General features: G+C 44.5%; 1 protein-coding gene across 1 annotated transcript; it reads left to right on the top strand.

Annotated features, from left to right (window-relative positions):
- Positions 1–482: 482 nt before the first annotated feature.
- Positions 483–15,174, top strand: efnb2a (ephrin-B2a). The gene is made up of 6 exons (XM_087803752.1): positions 483–595; positions 706–1,071; positions 7,299–7,582; positions 11,331–11,423; positions 12,009–12,119; positions 13,113–15,174. The coding sequence occupies exons 2-6, from the start codon at positions 959–961 to the stop codon at positions 13,517–13,519; spliced, it is 1,008 nt and encodes a 335-aa protein (XP_087659878.1). The 5' UTR covers positions 483–595; positions 706–958; the 3' UTR covers positions 13,520–15,174.
- Positions 15,175–18,128: the final 2,954 nt, after the last annotated feature.

Below are 18,128 nucleotides of genomic sequence, written 5' to 3'. Positions count from 1 at the left end.
CGTGCTCCACGGAAGACTGCCGGCCTGACTCTCCACCAGAAACTCGTTTAATTCAACAAGGTTAGATGCTGTGACGTCACTGCCGTTCTTGTGGCTTTATATTTAAGGTTTATCTTCACACACTGGACACTTGAACGATGGTGTTAAGGGTTCTTCTTTGTGACGTCAGAGCGTGACTTATTTTTTAATTCAACGTTTCTATGGGTTTATTAAAAGAATATTCTACGTTAAAGCAATAATATCTATGACATCGATTTGAATCAAATTGATCGGAATTAAATGATCGCCTGTTATTGATGCCACGGCCCGAACTCGGCTTGATTGACAGACCGAAGCCCCCGCCCCCATGGACCAATCAACGCCCTCTAAGGGGCGGGGCCTCCACCGCCCGCTGACCAATGGCAGGCGGCGCCGGGCGGGGCCTGGGCAGCCCTGTCTTAGTCCCGGGCTCGGCTCCGCCAGTGACTTCTCGTCCAGGGTTCGGAGTGGAACTCGGCAGCGGTTGGACCTGCTGGACAGCTGGACGCGGCTGGACCCCCTTTTTCTTTTGGTTGTCGCGCGCGCGCTCGTTTTTCTACATGGACGTGTGAATGTTGTTAGTATGAACTTCCATCCCAAATCTTTGCTTTGCTCTCATGCTCATCACTTCTCTTTTGGTTCCGTCCATCCGCCCTCATTGTTTTTGTCATCTCCACCCTGTGACAGGAGCGGACGGATTATCGATCCCTGGATTTTGTGTCCTCTGGCGGATTTAATCTGGTGAAGATCTGAACGGAGGATATGTATCTCTGCGCCCCGGAGTCTTTACGCACCGGCCGCTGACACCCGGGACCCGCGCACTAGGTCTGGGATGATGCTGTGATCCAGGTCCAGGATTTATCAGACGGAACTGCAGCGACACTCGGGAGAGTTTTGGATTGGATCGAAAGGAACAGCAGCAGCAGCAGCAGCAGCAGCCATGGGGGACTCGGCGTGGAGATATTATGTTGGAGTTCTGTTTATCGCCTTCAAAGTGGACCTGTGCCGCGCGCTCATCCTGGAGTCCATCTACTGGAACACCACCAACACCAAGTAAGTCTCACACACACACTCTCTCACTCACACACACACGGATCTCTGTTGTCATGCATGTCGGATCTCCGAACCCCCCGCGTCCTTCTAGAAACCGTCATGCGGACGTGGAGGTTCTGGTCCGGTAACTGGACCTGGGGCCTCCAACTCCACGAAACAAATGCGCATTTTTTTTTTTTACGCAGCTTCAAAAGATCCGAACTTGTGTCACCCCGTATCGGAACCAAAAACCCTCACCCGTCGCAGCGGATGAGAGTTTGTTTTTTTTACATTCAGAAGGTTCTTTGTTATTTTTATCACATCCGTCAAGTCTCATGAATATTCCTGGTCCGGCTCCTCGGTTCCGCCCGGCGGGGGCGCTGCCCTTTTGTAGGGGCCAGAACCTCCACTTTGTTTTTAAAAAAACCCTAAACATTCAAGACTTATAAAGAACCCCAGATGGTCAGAAGTCCGGCAGGTCCAACAGGTGGTTCTGACTGGTTCTGGAGAGTCGAGGTTCCGAGCCGGACTTTCTCGACTGTCACGAACATCTGCGCGTCGGGTCAAAAGCCCACTCGTCTCAAAGTGCCGTTTTTCTGGGCGTCCATTAGAACCTTTCAATGACGTCATTACGAATTTTTAAAATGTACTTTAGTAGAAGTTTAAATCTAAAGATGATCTTTCCCTAGTTTTCCAGCGCGAAAACTGCCGTACAGCGCGTGACTCGGAACTTTGCGTGAACTCTTGGTCTTGGTTTGACTGTATTTTTTTTTCAGTAGAGAAAATAAATTATTTAATTCAGTTTAAATGTTTTAGTGATCCTGCGAATATTTTTTTGCACTTTTAACTTTTTTTTTCCACGCATACGAAGGGTCTCGAGAAGTGACGTCACCCGTTTACGTAAATTGATTATTATATATAAAAAAAAGTTTCATCCCTCAAAGTAATAACATTTTAAACACGTCAACATTTTTCATTCGGGTTCCGAAATGAAAGATTTTCTGGATCAGGAGTAAAATGTTTTTGTGTTTTAGTTTAACATTGGTTTGTTCTGCGCTGAGAGTCAAACGTCTGCCTCAGCTCCAGTACACGACGACATTTTGAGTCCGTAAACACTCACATCAACAGACAAAGAGTGTTTTCGGAGAAAATATCTTTAATTAAAAATCAAACTTTTATCTGAATTTCTCCATTAGCGTCTGTTAGCATGTTGCCTGTTAGCATTAGCTTAACATCTTATAAATAATAAACGTAGCGGATGAAAAAGTCTCATCCTACAATTGTTTTTAAAGTGTTTATTTATTAAAACGGCTCGTAAACAACACTTGACGTGTTTCCAGATCGAGTCTCATCTTCCACAAACATGACCTTTGACCCCAGCATCCTTCCCAGATTCAAACATATTTTTGAGTCTCTAGTGTGCCTTTGTGCAGTTGTGTAGAGAGTTGTGTAGAGAGATGTGTCGAGAGATGTGTGGAGAGTTGTGTAGAATTGTATAGAGTTGTGCGAAGCAATAATTGTGAGTACATTTTGGTGTATATATCGATTAGTTTCATTTGTTTATTTTTCGCTGCAACTTCGGGGGTCCTCGAAAGCACCGTGCCACCTTCACTGCTCTTAGAAAACGGACGGCCGCGGCTCGCCAAGGCCTCCGACCCCGCGACCCGCTGGACATTCCGCAGAGCCAGTGTGTGTGTATGTGTGTGTTCTTTGTACGCCCGCGATATCGACGAGCGAAGCGAGGCGTTCAGGGTCCGAGACTTTTCCTCCGACCGGTTTGTTTGTTCAGCCAGCTCCGCTGCTACTTCACCGACCCGCAGAAATGTGAGGGCCACGGCTGGAGGGATGCTTTTGTGCGTCGGCTATAAGAGTAGCTCGCCCTTTGTGTGTGTGTGTGTGTGTGTGTGTCTCCGCAGGCCCCGCGGCTGTGTCGATTAAACCTCATTGTTGTGTTCGCTTTACTACTTTTCTGCTCGTATGCATGAACCTCCCAAGAAAAGAAGAATGACCCCCTCTTACACACACACACACATACACACACACCTCCTTCCCCTGGTAATCCAGTTTGTAGTTGGGAGGGAGAAACAAAGGAGAATCCTGCTCGACATGCTTCATGTTCGCTGCTTCTCTTCAGCGACTTCATTAAGAGATTACTCGTCGGCCCCGAAGGCTCTTTGTGACCCGCGGCTAACGGGGCACCTGTGCCATTGTGACTGTGGGGGGGCCCCCCGTAAGAAGCCCCATCGTCAGGAATGTTGATATCTAAACTTGCCTTAAACGTCTCCGGTGAGCGTGGACACCAGCGACACTCACGAGTGCTGAGGAAGCATATTTATTTTTGTTTTTGTCCGCGTGAATCACATCCTCCTCAGAGGTCACGATGAGTGGAAAGTTTCAGGAAAAATTACGTAAATAAAACTTTATCTGTGTCGTGAGAAGATGTTGACGGATAAACTGTTGATTTTATTGTGGATAATAAATTGAATCAATATAATAAATATGAAACGGAGTAGTTAAGACGATAAATAAGTAAATAAAGTAAATCCAAAATAAGGAAGTTGAACAATACATGATTAAGCCCAGTTTTCAAAATTACATTTAAAAAAGGTTTATAGTGATAATTGTGTATTTGTGCTGCTCCTTGCATGTGAAGACATTCTAAATTTAACGCATTAAATGCACCGCAGAGAAACAAAATACACAAAATATACATCTGTGGCCACAAAATCCAAACAAAGAAAACGTAACAAAACCAAATTAACAAATGTTTTAACTGGAGCTGTGCCAGTCATGAGACACTGGGAGCAGAGCATCCTTGTACTTCAGGATGAACAGAAAGATTGTTGTTTTTAGCTAAGCTGTGCCGTGGCAGACGTCAGGAGGAACTAAACCGATGTGTATCTTTTGTAGTTATCTGAAAAGTAGTTGTGTTGTGTGTTATAATTCATGTGATTTTGTTCTCGAGTGAGAGGTTTCACCGTTTAAAAAAAGTAAACAGAAAACAAGCTTTCGTACAACGATAGCAAAAATAATTTGAGTTAATATAGACTTGTTTTTACCTTTAAAATATATATATATAAATCAATAAAAGTGAAGATTCTTTGAAAGTTTAATAATTATAATTTGATTCAATAATATATGTGGAGAAAGCCTGACAGAAATTGACTATAAATATGTGATTAATATAATAAATTAGCATTTAAATTTGACGGACAACATAAAATTGTATTAGTTTCACTTTCACGAGTCTCTGGAGTGTTGCAGGAACAAGATGGCCACCGCCTGTAGTGAGGAGGACGGGTCGTCGTCGTACTCTGTTTTCTCGTTAACGTCCGAGCGGTACCGGGTTCTTGGTGGGTTTTGATTGACGGCAGACGAGGGCGAGGAGTCGATGAAGTGGAGTGAGACCCGGGAGAGAGCGAGGGGTGAGCGGGGGGCTACCATTAGTAAAGACCCCTTGTTCCGTCCTCAGACGGCAGAGGGCGAAAGCTCGGTGGATTAGTCGTCCTCATCTTTGTCTGCCGGGTTAATGAATCTGCAGCCGTGCAGTCCCAACAGTTGATCCCCCCCCACACACACACACACACATACACAGACCCCTCTAGAGCCCCCCCACAGAACCCACCCTGGAGAGGAGTGGGAGGATTACAGAGTTTAAAATAGAGACCTGGACACAACAGAGACATTTAGTGACGAGAGACACTTTTTGATGAAGGTGAGACGGACGAAAAATGTTCTTCAAAAACTTTCTTTTCTGCCCCGTGAATCCCAAACAATTTATAAAGAGCCGATAACCCTGAAGAACAAAACATATATTTTTCTAAGCTCTTTAAATCTTGTTAGCAACAACATGAAGCAGTGTTTTTCTCCGAGTACTCCGGCGGGAACAGGAGCTGAAGAAACATTTGTTCATCGTCCTCACCTCAGGAAGTCAACCAGCAACCTCCACCTCTGTTTTTATCACCTCCCGCTCCAAACACTTCCTGTCCACACATTCTCTCACACACACACACACACACACACACAGTTTGAACAAATGTTGTCACATTTGAAGGCTGAGCTACCCAGGCGCCCCCTGAACGCACCACCGACTGTAAACCCGGGAAACAAAAGCCTTTCGGTGGTGCGTTCAAAGACATCTGGCCAACATCTGATCGCCAACCAGTGAAAGTTTTCGACGTGTTTGCGGGACGTGTTGAGTTCAGGATCCTCGGACAAACTTTCCCCCCCCCCCACGACACCTGAGTCGTCGAGTCTCTCACCACATTTAATTATCGCTCCTGCGTGACGTCTTTGAAGCTCCCAGACTGGATCCAACACCGGTTCTGATGGAGCTTCGCACGTCTCAGGACTTGTAATTGTTGGATGAGGTTCAACTTTTTCCCCGTTTGAGAAAGTCTATGGTTTCGTTAGCATGTAGCGCTTGCATTAGCGTCGAGCAAAGGTTGAGGTTTCGAGATGTTATTAAGGTCAATTAAAGAAAGCTAGTTAACTATATAAAAGCCCTTTTCATGACTCAGCATTTTGTGTCTCCGCTGCTAGCTCAACCTGTGTTTAACGGCCGATAGCGTAATTGTTGTTTATGTGTTTTCATTAAAAAAAGAAAGCAAAACAATAGTTGGATTGACGGTCTGATCCCAGAAGACTCATCTCATCCTCAGTTAAGAGCTTAAACATCTGTTAGCACGACGGCTACAAAACTCATGTCCATTAACAGCCGAGTTTTTCTTTACGACATGTTAAATAAAAGACAACATAAACGCACTTATGCGGCGCGACAAAAGCCGTTAAAGATCTTCGGGGGCAGATGTGGGACGCCTCAGGGCTCCGGTCTTGGAACGTTTGCAGAAGACTTTTGCAAATAGGCGTAAGCTAAACAAGACGCCAGCGAGTAGCTCCTTTACCGGTCATGTGACATCGAGGAAGTTTGAAGGCAGTTAATGTAACGCACGTTAAGGATGAACACGCATGGTCGGGTCTCCACGTAAACACACGTGTGCCGTCACGCATGACCGACCTGTTAGCACGAGCACACAATCAAACACACTCGTGCACACAAACCTCCGTGTTGAAGTGAAACCCCGGAGGCTTTTTTTTCGTCAAGAGCTCTCTCAGAACCTGCATAACGTATAAACACATGCACACGCACACGCACACACATGCACACCGATGAGGCCAGATGGCGCTGTAATGCCTGTCGCTCTCTGTCCGTCACTGTATCACCGCTGAGTGTGTCCTCGGGGCAGAAGAAAATTCACTTGGCCTAGTTTACTGTGTGTCTTTTTTAGTGTGTGTTAGCATGAGGGAATGTGTGTGTTTGTTAAAGTGCCAGGATGTATGTAAGGGCGTTGTACGTTGTTTTTAAACGAAAGACGTAACTCTCCTTTACATTGATTTACAATTTTAATTTGTGGTTTTTGTTGCGAGTCATTGCCGTGAAAGTTTGAAAAGGTTGTAGTTTCGCTGTAGGAACGTGACGAGTGTGAGTCACCGGCTCCGACACAAACGCCGCCAACTTGTCCCTCCCTGTTGTTTTATGTAGATGATCGAGTTTTCCATCATGGTTTGAACTCAACTCCATGATATTAATGTAGGTAATAACAACCCCAGAATTAATTAAGGGTGTAAGAAAAATATTTAACCCTGTATCAGCTTTTTTTTGTATTCAATTCATATTTTATTTTTAGCGTAGTTCTTTTATGGTTTATTTTTTCGTTAAATCGTTTATAAATTAATAAATAATAATGTACTATTAACATGAAAATATTCACTGCATTTGTTTATTTTCTTGTTGCAATTAAACTTCTGGCTGCTTCCAGCAATGACTGAGGACGAGAGGATACAGTCGACTCCAGCTGCTTTTAAAGCTGATATTTGGACATATTTTGGTTTCAAAACAGTAAATTTAATCGAACAATACTACAAATATATCCTTTTTCATTCAGTATCGCAATAGATTTTGTTTTTAATACTTTTTCCATCGTCAGAATATTGCCTATACACATCCCTAATAATTGCCAAATAACTATGAAGTCGCTCTGGTGGGAGAGTCTCTTGTCGACCTAGCTACGTTATCAAATAACATCAAAGATGCGCTTCGTCTATGTTAGCACTCATTTAAAAAAAAAGAAGTTTTTTCTCTATTTTTAATGTCCACAACGATAATCCACTTCCTGTTGATGTGTTTCCGCACACGCTCAGTGGGAGTCATGTGACCTAGCTAACTCTGCGTTTTTTTCTTTCTGCAGGTTCGTGCCGGGTCAGGGCGTGGTCTTGTACCCTCAGATCGGGGACAAGCTGGACATTGTGTGCCCGCGCGTGGACGGCGGCGTGCCCGACGGCGTGGAGTACTTCAAGGTGTACATGGTTCCCCGCGAGCAGCTGGAGAGCTGCACCATCACCAAAGCCGACACGCCGCTGCTCAACTGTGTCAAGCCGGACCAGGACGTCAAGTTCACGCTCAAGTTCCAGGAGTTCAGTCCCAACCTGTGGGGCCTGGAGTTCTTCAGGGGGAAGGACTACTACATCATCTGTAAGTCAACACCGATGTTTTGAGCCCATTTCATAACCGGGGAGTTAAGCTAAGTGCTAACGGCTCTACTAGCTTATGTTACGAACATGAAGGTCTCTCAGCCAATCACGGCGCAGTCGTTATTGTCGAGTGTCGGATCAAAGCGTTTGTAAACTGGTTTCTCCGGAAGAATTTTTCCGCGGTAGCTGCGGGACGTTTTTGCCTGGCTGGACACGCCCAGCAGCCCCCGCAGGTAATACAGGTAAATAGTGGAGCAGGTCAAAGGTCAAGGGGTCGGTGAGACGGAAGTTTCTTTTCATCTTATCAACGGAAACATTAGGATCATTTAATGTAGATGAAACAGAGCGAACACACACACACACACACACACACACACACACACACACACACACACACACACACACACACACACACACACACACACACAATGAACTATGGTGGGAAAGTTTAATTTAGAACTTTAAAAAGGAGAAAAATCCAATTTTGCTTCTCTTGCATGTCCGTCCCCTCACCGCCTCCCAGAATGCAAATGTTCGGTTGAAAGAGAGAAAAGCTGCCAGTGTGTGTGAGAGTGTGTGAAAGTGTGTGTGTGTGTGTGTGTGAATTTGAGGTTGTGAGTGTGTCGTCTTGGCCACAGTTTTAAAGCTGCTGCTCTTTTTTTTAATTGGGGCGCTTTTTGCACACTTTTTCTTTCAGTGTGTATTTGTGTGTGTGTAGCTGCGTGCGCGTGCGTAGTTGTACGTGCACGCGCATTTGTGCGTTTCCTCCGGCGTCAACAGCGCTGTAACACACACACACCTGCAGCGTCACTCCTCATTAATTAATCGTTTAATTCTCTCTCAAACGTCGACATCGCCGCCGTGGTCGCACTAACAACCCCGTTCGGTTGCCGGGGTAACCGATTCTAACCCTGTAGGACTGAAACATCAGGCCCGGGATCTGTCTTGTGTGTGTGTGTGTGTGTCAGTGAGACGCTCCAGTTGATGCCTGATGTGATCGTTTGCGGCAGCGTGGCCCCGAGCCGAGAGCCGAGTAAGCTAGCTGATGACATGAAGAGTGTGTGTGTGTGTGATGGTGTGTGTGTGTGTGTGTGTGTGTGTGTGTGTGTGTGTTAGCAGAAGGCCCGCAGCAGTTTAAACATCGTCAGCTCTTTAATCACTTTTTTTATTTCCGACTTTGTGATCTGCAGTTGGACATGTAACGTCATGTGACAGGAAGCTCTTGCTTCTGTCGGAGAGTTATTTTAGAACGTTCAGATCACAGAATGGAGAATGAATAATGAATTTAATTTGTATTTTAATGTTTTCCTTTTTTTTCTCCATTTGACAGCGACTCTTTTGCGCTAAAAATAATCTATGGTACAGTTAAATATTTGATTTGAAAGTCAATTTTTTACTATGAAAATAAATAATTTAAAAGAAGGGTTTTTATTATCAAATCATTTAATTTTGTTTATAAATACTGAAAAGAAGAATGAAAATTATTATTATTCATATTAAGATAAGTAAGGCGTAACTACTAAGAATGGGTTTTGCAAAAATATTAATTAATGAAACAATCATTAAATAACATTTGAAACTATTTAATTTCTATTTTACCGCTACACAAGTGGAGTCGTACAGTTGTCGTGGCAACAGCGGTTGCATGACTGCTTGGTATCCACGGTGACCCCGCGCTGCCCCCGGCCTCTCTCCGAGGGTCACTGGTGTCCCAAGTTAGGCGACGGCGCCCCCTGTCACAAACAATTAAGACGTGCGCTCCCCCATAATTACGGCCAGCGTGGATCTCATGGCCGCCTTTGTCCGCGCTCGCCGGGCCGCTCGGCGCAAGCGTCTCGCCGGCTGTAATTACGAGATTTCTGGCTGCGCTAACGAGCCGCGAAATACAAGAAGAATTTCTGTGAAATGAGACGATTGTTCCGAGATAATGAGCAACAACACTGATCACTATGAAGTGAAGCATCTGACGTCACTCGCTGCACAATCCGAGGTTTTGGACAAAGGACATTTTTAAGGGAGATTAGCTTCATTAACTGTTGCTAAGCTAACAAGCCGACAAATCATGTGACTGCGTTAAACACTGAGACCTGTCATCGTCCAGTTTTTTTTCTCTAGAACCTGACTTTCTCTACAGGGCGCTAATGTATCTGAGGTGCCACTGTGGATGAAAACATCCCCGTGGGGTCAATCTATCCAGGATTATGGTTGTAAGAAAATATCAATACACTTAAATTCTGTATCAATATTCGACAGTACTGTATCAATTTACTTAATTTAATTGTTTTATTTTTGGCTCTAAAATTAGATTTCATCTTTTTAATTTTACGTATCAGTTATTTTACAAGTATAGTGTAGTTCAATGAAGTATGTGTAAAATAACATAATAAGTTTAAAATAATTGATTGACGTGCAAATATTCCCGGGCTTTATTAATTTTCTTCTCGCAATTAAACGCCCGGCCGCTAGATGGCAGCGTTTATAACGTCCTCCGCAGCTAAAGAAACGCGGAAATCCTGCGAAATCCTGGCGATTACTGGGGACAGGAGGATACAGCTGCTTTTTAAAGCTGATGTATTTTAGTTTTCAGAATTCTGAAACACCAGAGTCAAGTACTTGGACAATTCTACAAATATATACTCGTTCCAACAGTACCTCGATATATCGTATCGTTGCCCCTGTATCGTGATACGTATCATATCGCCAGATTTTTGCCAATAATCCAGGAAGCTAATCGACCAAATCGCTGGTGTTTATGCTAACATGCTAATACATATTCTCCCTAAAAGTCAGCTGCTGATGTAGGCGAGTTATAACTAACGATAGTGTGTGTGTTCCAGGTACCAACGTAACACACAAAAGAGTGACATTCCTGTCCCGCCGGGGCGCTAACGTGGCTAACGTGGCTAACATAACAGTCGCAGCAGCACTTTAAGCTCCTTAAAGGAGATTTTGTCTGTAATGTGCTTTCAAGGCTCCACAAGTGAGTCGGTGAATGTCTCAGACCGGGGGGGATGCCAGAGACCAGAACTAGGGGGGGCGGGTGGGATTCATGTAGCGTCAGAGCGCCGAGAGAAGATGGAGGGATGAGGAGGGGAAGGGAGGGCCGGCTGGCGGGAAGCCAAGCCGCTAAGCCCCGGCAGCTCGTTAGCTTGTGTGTTACTGACCTGATAGACCACCAGCCACCGCCCCCCCCTCCTTGCCCCTGCTTGGCTCCGCCGCACTTCCATCCACAGCCGCAGGGGGCGACGTTCTATGCATGATCTCATGAGCCCGTTAGGTCACTCTTCCGAGGCCCCGCCCACCTCCAGATTATAAATAAAATCTATGTGAAAATGAAACTTAATCTGTGTCAACGACCAGATGTCGAGTCACACAAACATCAGCGCGTCGCCCACGGTGACCGTGGAAAAAACACTCGTGTTGGATTAAAGTCTGGCGCCCCCCGCAGGCCTGTTTGTCTCACCACCGCTAATGAGGCCCGTTCGTTCATAACATCGTGTTCTTCAATTAGCGCTAATGCTCCCGCGTGTGTCGTTAGCGCTAATGCTCGGTTTCAAGCTGCTGCCTGCCAAAATGGCCGCCGTCATCGCCCGCCACTTACCCCGCCCGGTTCACGAGACATCAGCGTCAGGACGGTATAACTGAGTGGCTCCTGGGGGACCCTGCGATTTCATGACTCACTTCCTGGTCTTGTGCGAGTGGCGACCGATGTTCCGATTGTTCACGACCGTTTCTCTCTCTGTCCACAGCGACGTCCAACGGCACAATGGAGGGCATCGACAACCAGGAGGGCGGCGTGTGCAAAACCAGGTCCATGAAGATGCTCATGAAAGTGGGACAGAGTGAGTAGTACCTCCGACGCTCATAGGATCCGTAGCCTTGTTTTTCCGACGCTATAATGGCAGCTAATGACCCGTGACCCCTGCCCGGAGGTCGTGACTCAGAACCAGCTGGTGACACGGAGTTGGGTCGTGTGTGAGCTGAGCCAGAGGGCAAATATAATATCCTGCTGCTCACACCAGACGTCTGCCTGATAAAACATTTTGTAACAGATAGCTATGTTAGCATGGCGGCTACAGAAGCTTGTTTTCGCTTTATTTTTTTATTATTTTAATTTTGATAAAGTGTGGATAAAATAAAAGTATGCTAGATGGCAGTAGTCATTATGTCACCCGCAGCCTAAGGAACAATTAAATCCTGTGAGATCCTACTTCTGACTGAGTACAAGAGGATACAGTGGACTCCAGCGGCTTTTATAGCTGTTGCTTAGGAATGTTTTGTAACCAAAACAAATGGTAGGCCAGAGTCAAGTACTCGGCCAATGCTACGAATACATCATTGTTCCTACAGTATCAGAATTTATTGTAATATATGATGTTTGTTTTTTTTCCTTTCCGTTTGACTAAAACATCTCGTTCATTTTTCAGATCCGTCCGACCCAATCTCATCCAAAGACAACCCCACCAGAGTTCCTCACCCGCCCAAATCCTCGGACGGCAAAGAAAGCCACAACACCAACGAGGTGGACGTGAAACCAGGTGAGCTCAAGTTTCAGAGACAGCTGGTGTGTGTGTGCGCGTGTGTGTGTGTGTGTGTGTCAGGAAGAGAAAAAAAAGGTCAGCGATTCATCAGCCGGTAATTGAATGTTGTCCATAAAAGCCGATAAGGATCTCAAGGACTTCTAAGGTTTTGCTCGCTGGCAGAATTCCAGCATTTCAGGAGAAACGATCGCCCGTACGTCTGCGACGAACCGGCTTCAGCCTCCATCTTATCTCCGACGTTTTTGTAAAAGCAGCTGCGCTTTCCTCAGGAACAAAGAGAAAACACGTTTTTTGTGATTTGCGACGAAGCTTCGACCAAAAAAATGACAAGTTTTAAACGGCTCGTTTATTGTCGAACTTCATGTTCATGAATATCGACAAGAGTTTTTTTTAGCATAATCTTTAAGCATAGTCTTAGCAAATGTCAGAATTTAATTACCTAAAATAAACCGCAAAGATTTACGGCTTTTGGCAAGAATTTCCTTTTTGGCTACAGCGATAGAATATTTCGACATTCTTTTTAGCACTTTTAAAATGGAGCTTTTTATTTCTATTGTAGAGTCAGTGTAAGCGATTTTGTCTTTTTTAAATCAGCCTCTGGATTTGAAAATGTCCTTCTATTAAATTGCAATGTCAATTTAAATGGAAAAAAAACCCCGTTCAGATCTACTGTGTCTTTTTTTAATGCAGATCAATGATCATGAGTGTATCTAAACCTCACTTTGGATCTTTGTTTTCGATGAGTCAGCAAAAACTTGGCTCAATCTTTGGGCACTTTTACGAAACTCCGATTTTTCGATGTTATAAATGTCAGATTTTAGATGTGTGTAATAAATCTGCTGAAGCTACTCACTTCCAAAAACAGTTAAAGGAATGCCACAAAACCAAACTACCACACTTGTATCATTCACCCGCACGTCTCGGTGATTTACTAGCTTGTCGCGCCCCCCGAAGATCCGGCGACTGACGGCGACATTTTCTCTCTCGCAGGTTTGGCGCCGAGGGAAAGCGACAGCAACAACTCGGGCGGGAAGTCGTCCGGCGTCATCGGCTCCGAGGTGGCCTTCTTCGTGGGCATCGCCTCCGGCAGCGTCATCCTCATCATCATCATCATCATGCTGGTGCTGCTGCTGCTCAAGTACCGGCGGCGGCATCGCAAGCACTCGCCGCAGCACGCCGCCACGCTGTCGCTCAGCACACTGGCCACGCCCAAGCGCAGCGGCAGCGGCGGGAACAATAACGGCTCGGAGCCCAGCGACATCATCATCCCGCTCAGGACTGCCGACAGCGTCTTCTGTCCGCACTACGAGAAGGTGAGCGGCGACTACGGGCACCCGGTCTACATCGTCCAGGAGATGCCGCCGCAGAGTCCCGCCAACATCTACTACAAAGTCTGAACTTCGCCGACGGGAGTCGATTCCCTGATGGAGCAGGAGGGGGGGGGGGCGCCAGCAGACACTTTTCCTCTCCCTCATCTCCTCGGTCACTATTTTATTATTCGCGGGAGTTTTCGCTGAACCCTCGTCCCCCCGCCGCCGCTGTGTGTTTGTCGGCGCCGCTGAGGCATCTGGGAAATGAGAGCCTTTTCGGGGGAAAAGCCCGAGTCATTATTGTAGTTGTGGTTGACCTCGTGAGGGGAACGGGACTCTGAACGAGACGCGGAGGAGAGCCCACAAAGAACTCTGGGAAAACAGCCGCCCCGCTTCCAGAAAGACTTTACGGAATTTAAATGGGGCGATATTCTTGCACCAGTCCCCCTTTCGGGACTTTTCCTGTTGGACTCATCACTCACCCTCCCCTCCTCCTCACCCCACATCACCCACATCGCTCACGTTTGTGGATTATTTCTTGGAGTTTTTTAAAAAAAAGAACGTTTTTGTGTTCATATCTGGTCGCAGCTTTGTCATATCGTCGTACACAGCGAGGCGCGCTCGAGGTGGTCTTTAGTCGATGCGGAGCAGCACTTTTTAAATGCCACTCTTCGCGGTGGGCGACAGTGAGCGGGGCGGTCGAGATGGGGGGGGGAGAAAAGGTTTTTCCGGGCAATAAGAAAAAAATCCGGTTCGCCTTATTGGAGTTTTGGGGCGTCAGGGGAAGAAGAAGGCCCTGGACGGTTAGCGTAGCGACCTGAGACAGCTTTTAGGTACTGTACCGCCCCCCCCCCCCCTGACGGGGAGAAAACTCATCCAACCGGACGATCATGGAGGCGACTCCACGACAGGAAGTAGCCCACTCCAACTCTGTTCAGGCGGACTAACATAGCCACCTACTTCTGACGCCATTCGTAGCAGAGAGGGACACAAAAAAAAAAGAAATTGCGGTCTAGCTGAGGGAAGTTTTTAAAAAAAAAGCACAGGGACGTTTTGTCACGTCGTTCCTTCGTTAGCATATTGTGTTTGTTTGTGACGAGTAGATGACAAAAAAAAACAACAAAAGGAGGCAAAAAATAAACTTATTTAAGACGGACAAGTAGAGCACAGTCGAGGGGGGGGGGGGCCCCGACGCGTTAACACGTTATTATGCAATCACGATGACCTCCTCGCCAGCAGAGGGCGCAGGCAGGGGAGGCGTCAGACCCAATAATAGCTCACGGTTAGCGCACACGATGGCAGACTCACTCAGTGTAGCATCCCCCCTGCTCTCCACCCCCCTAGTCCCCCCTCAAAACCACCTCACCGCGCTCATCCCTCATCGTCATCTGTCTGTCGGCAACTTCACCGAAAAAGCCACGCCTTGTCCTGATCGGAGGTCTGTGCCTCTAAGAGGTCGCAGGTCCTGCAAATATGCAATTCTTATTTATTTTTTTAAATTCTGAAGAGAAAAAAAAACAGTGAAAAAAAAAGTGTTCTTACCAAGTCAAAAAAACACACACAACCAGAAGATGTAGAGACACACGCACCTGCTGTTACTTCGACTCCCTTTTTCGTTCTAGTACGACTTCTTCATTTGCAACAACAACAACAACAGTTCCCGCCGCGACACACTCGCGAAAAAACCGGAAAAAAAACACCCCGACGTGGACTCGGTCCGCGGTAGAAGAAAAAAAAAAACGACAATCTTATTAGTTTCTTTCAATCTGGAGTTCTCGTCTTCTAGCCGCCGCTAACGGCCGCTCTAGTCGCGGGCGCCGGGAGGACGCCGGGCGTCTGTGAAAAATGCCTTGCTCGTATTGGTCAGCCCTCGGTCACGTGATCTAGCACCGTACTTGTGTAGGTAAGAAACTGTACATACGTCCATGTTTTGTGGATCCCGGGTTGTTACGATAGCCTTACTCACCTTTCTAGACGAACAAGGAACGACACACTCTTGTTTTGGTAAATAGCTTCTTCTGTAAATAATCCCCCGAACAAAAAAACATTTTTATAAAGTGAGATGTTTTGTATAAATTTGAATTTTTGCTATGTATTTTAGCTAGCGCTTGATGGAAAGCCCGTGCCCCCTCCCACTCCACGACAACGCCCCCTTTCCCCTTTTGCACTGTTTCCATGGTGATTAGAGAAGACGAGCGGGAAAAGTTGCCAAACCGACTGCTGCATATTTGTGCCATAAGTGTGAACCATGAATATTTATTGATTAGTTCTCGTCCTGTTAACGCTTTTGAGTTCAGTCCAGTTTGTAAGTGACAGTATTATATTTGTTTATGGTTTCTCATCCGGCCCGGTTCTGTTGTCTCATCACGACTCCCGGCTCCCCCCCCCCACCCCTCTTCATCCACCCCCCCCACACCACCACATACACACACACACACACACCACACAACACACACACACACACGTTTCCTTTCAGTATCAGAAAAAACCTGGTTGTGATTCCGAAGCGGTTTTTGTCACCGACTCACATTCCACCGTCTGTTACAAACTGAAAGTGTTTTTCAATAAAAGCTTTTTCCTATGGACATCTGCCTCCTGTCAATCATCCTCGCTGGTCACATGGTAGCTTGTGTAACAAATGTATATCTAGTGAAAAGGTGAGCTAAGCTAATGAGCGCTAAAGTGATGAAAAGACTAAAGATTGAATCAAAACATTGATTTTTATGAATTTCGGCACAAACAATTGACACATTTTAACACTTTTAATTCACCCGTAACAAAAAAGCAACAAGTCAGGATTAGCTAAGTTTAGCATTGTATTTAGTTTAGCTTAGTTTAGCTTAGACAACTAAAAATTACACTTACAAGCCCACAATATTTGATGATTGTCTTTGCATTTTCCATTGCGTTTCTTTTCGCTGTGTTGATGCTAGTTCGTTGTTAATGCTAACTCTGCTAACATTAGCTCCACCTATACTATGGTGACCATATTCTAAATCCCCCAAAATAGGATTCTTGAGTGGGATTTTCACAAATTGTGAGGGGTTTTTAGGGGCTTTTTAACTCAGTTAAACATTTTCTAAGTTTAGCATTGTATTTAGCTTAGCTTAGCTTAGCTTATCTTAGCTAGTATTCACTGCTCTATCAGCAGAACCTGAACAAGTTTGTTGCATTTAGTGACAAATATAAAATCACTTAAATGAGTGACTAACTTTCAAAATGACGACAGAAATCAAACAATGAAAAATACACTTACAAGTCCACAATATTTGATGATTGTCTTTGCATTTCCATTGTGTTTTTTTTCCGCTGTGTTGATGCTAGTTCGTTGTTAATGCTAACTCTGCTAACATTAGCTCCGCCTATACTATGGTGACCATATTCTAAATCCCCCAAAATAGGATTCTTGAGTGGAATTTTCACAAATTGTGAGGGCTTTTTAGGGGCTTTTTAACTCAGTAAAACATTTTCTAAGTTTAGCATTGTATTTAGCTTAGCTTAGCTTAGCTTATCTTAGCTAGTATTCACTGCTCTATCAGCAGAACCTGAACAAGTTTGTTGCATTTAGTGACAAATATAAAATCACTTAAATGAGTGACTAACTTTCAAAATGACGACAGAAATCAAACAATGAAAAAATACACTTACAAGTCCACACTATTTGATGATTGTCTTTGCATTTCCACTGTGTTTTTTTCCGCTGTGTTGATGCTAGTTTGTTGTTAATGCTAACTCTGCTAACATTATCTTCTCCTATACTATGGTGACCATATTCTAAATCCCCCAAAATAGGATTCTTAAGTGGAATTTTCACAAAATTGTGAGGGCTTTTTAACTCAGTAAAACATTTTCTTCTGTTCCCAAAAAGTCCCTTAACAAGGCCACTTGGAAATACTGCAGAAATACTAAAAACAGAAAAATAAAATGTACAGTTTATTTATTTATCTAAAGCATTTTTTCTTTAACAAAATGATCAGCAAAATAATAATACTTAAATCTCTTGAACACAACTGTGGTCTGTTAGTTCTGTATAGATATAGATATAGATATATAGATAGATAGATAGATATAGATAGAAAGATATATTTTTTCTTTTACAAAATAAATTATTACATAAGTAAGTTTAAATAATCATAAAAAAAGATCCTGTCTAAATTATGTAAGAATATAAAGATGCAAGATGTAAACTATTTTCTTTATGTTTATTTTGCCTATTTCTTAAAATCAAAAAGACAAATAACATTCTTTAACACTTATTTTTATGGTCTGTCTTGTTTCCTGACACATGTTTTGCTAAAGGGATGATTTTTCCTGCAAATTTTCCTCCTGGTTGCTCATCGAATACACATTAAAGTCACTGGGAGATGTTTCTCTGAAATCACATTGCACTAGAATCGCCTTCAGTGAATCAACAGACGACTTGTTTCCTTCCTTGGTCGACTGACTCAAGTGAGAAAACCCCGAATATTTTTATTCGTGATTTGGTCATGGGTTTATTTTAGGTTTCACTATGACTGAATCTGGGAATACAAAGTACTGGTGTAGTCCATTGACCTTTTTGCTGCTGAGGTTTAATGAACACTTTGCTTCCCATGTTTCACTACCCTCGTGAAATAATCTAATTTTTCCACAGTTCTTTTTGCATTTCTCTCATATTCAGTTCCATTAACATTTTAAACATCGAAACGTTTGTTAT

The sequence above is a fragment of the Callionymus lyra genome, chromosome 12 (assembly GCF_982586985.1).
Source record: "Callionymus lyra chromosome 12, fCalLyr1.hap1.1, whole genome shotgun sequence".
Lineage (NCBI taxonomy): Eukaryota > Metazoa > Chordata > Actinopteri > Syngnathiformes > Callionymidae > Callionymus > Callionymus lyra.
Note: the sequence above shows the minus strand (reverse complement) of the source record. Positions and strands in the feature narration are given on the sequence as shown.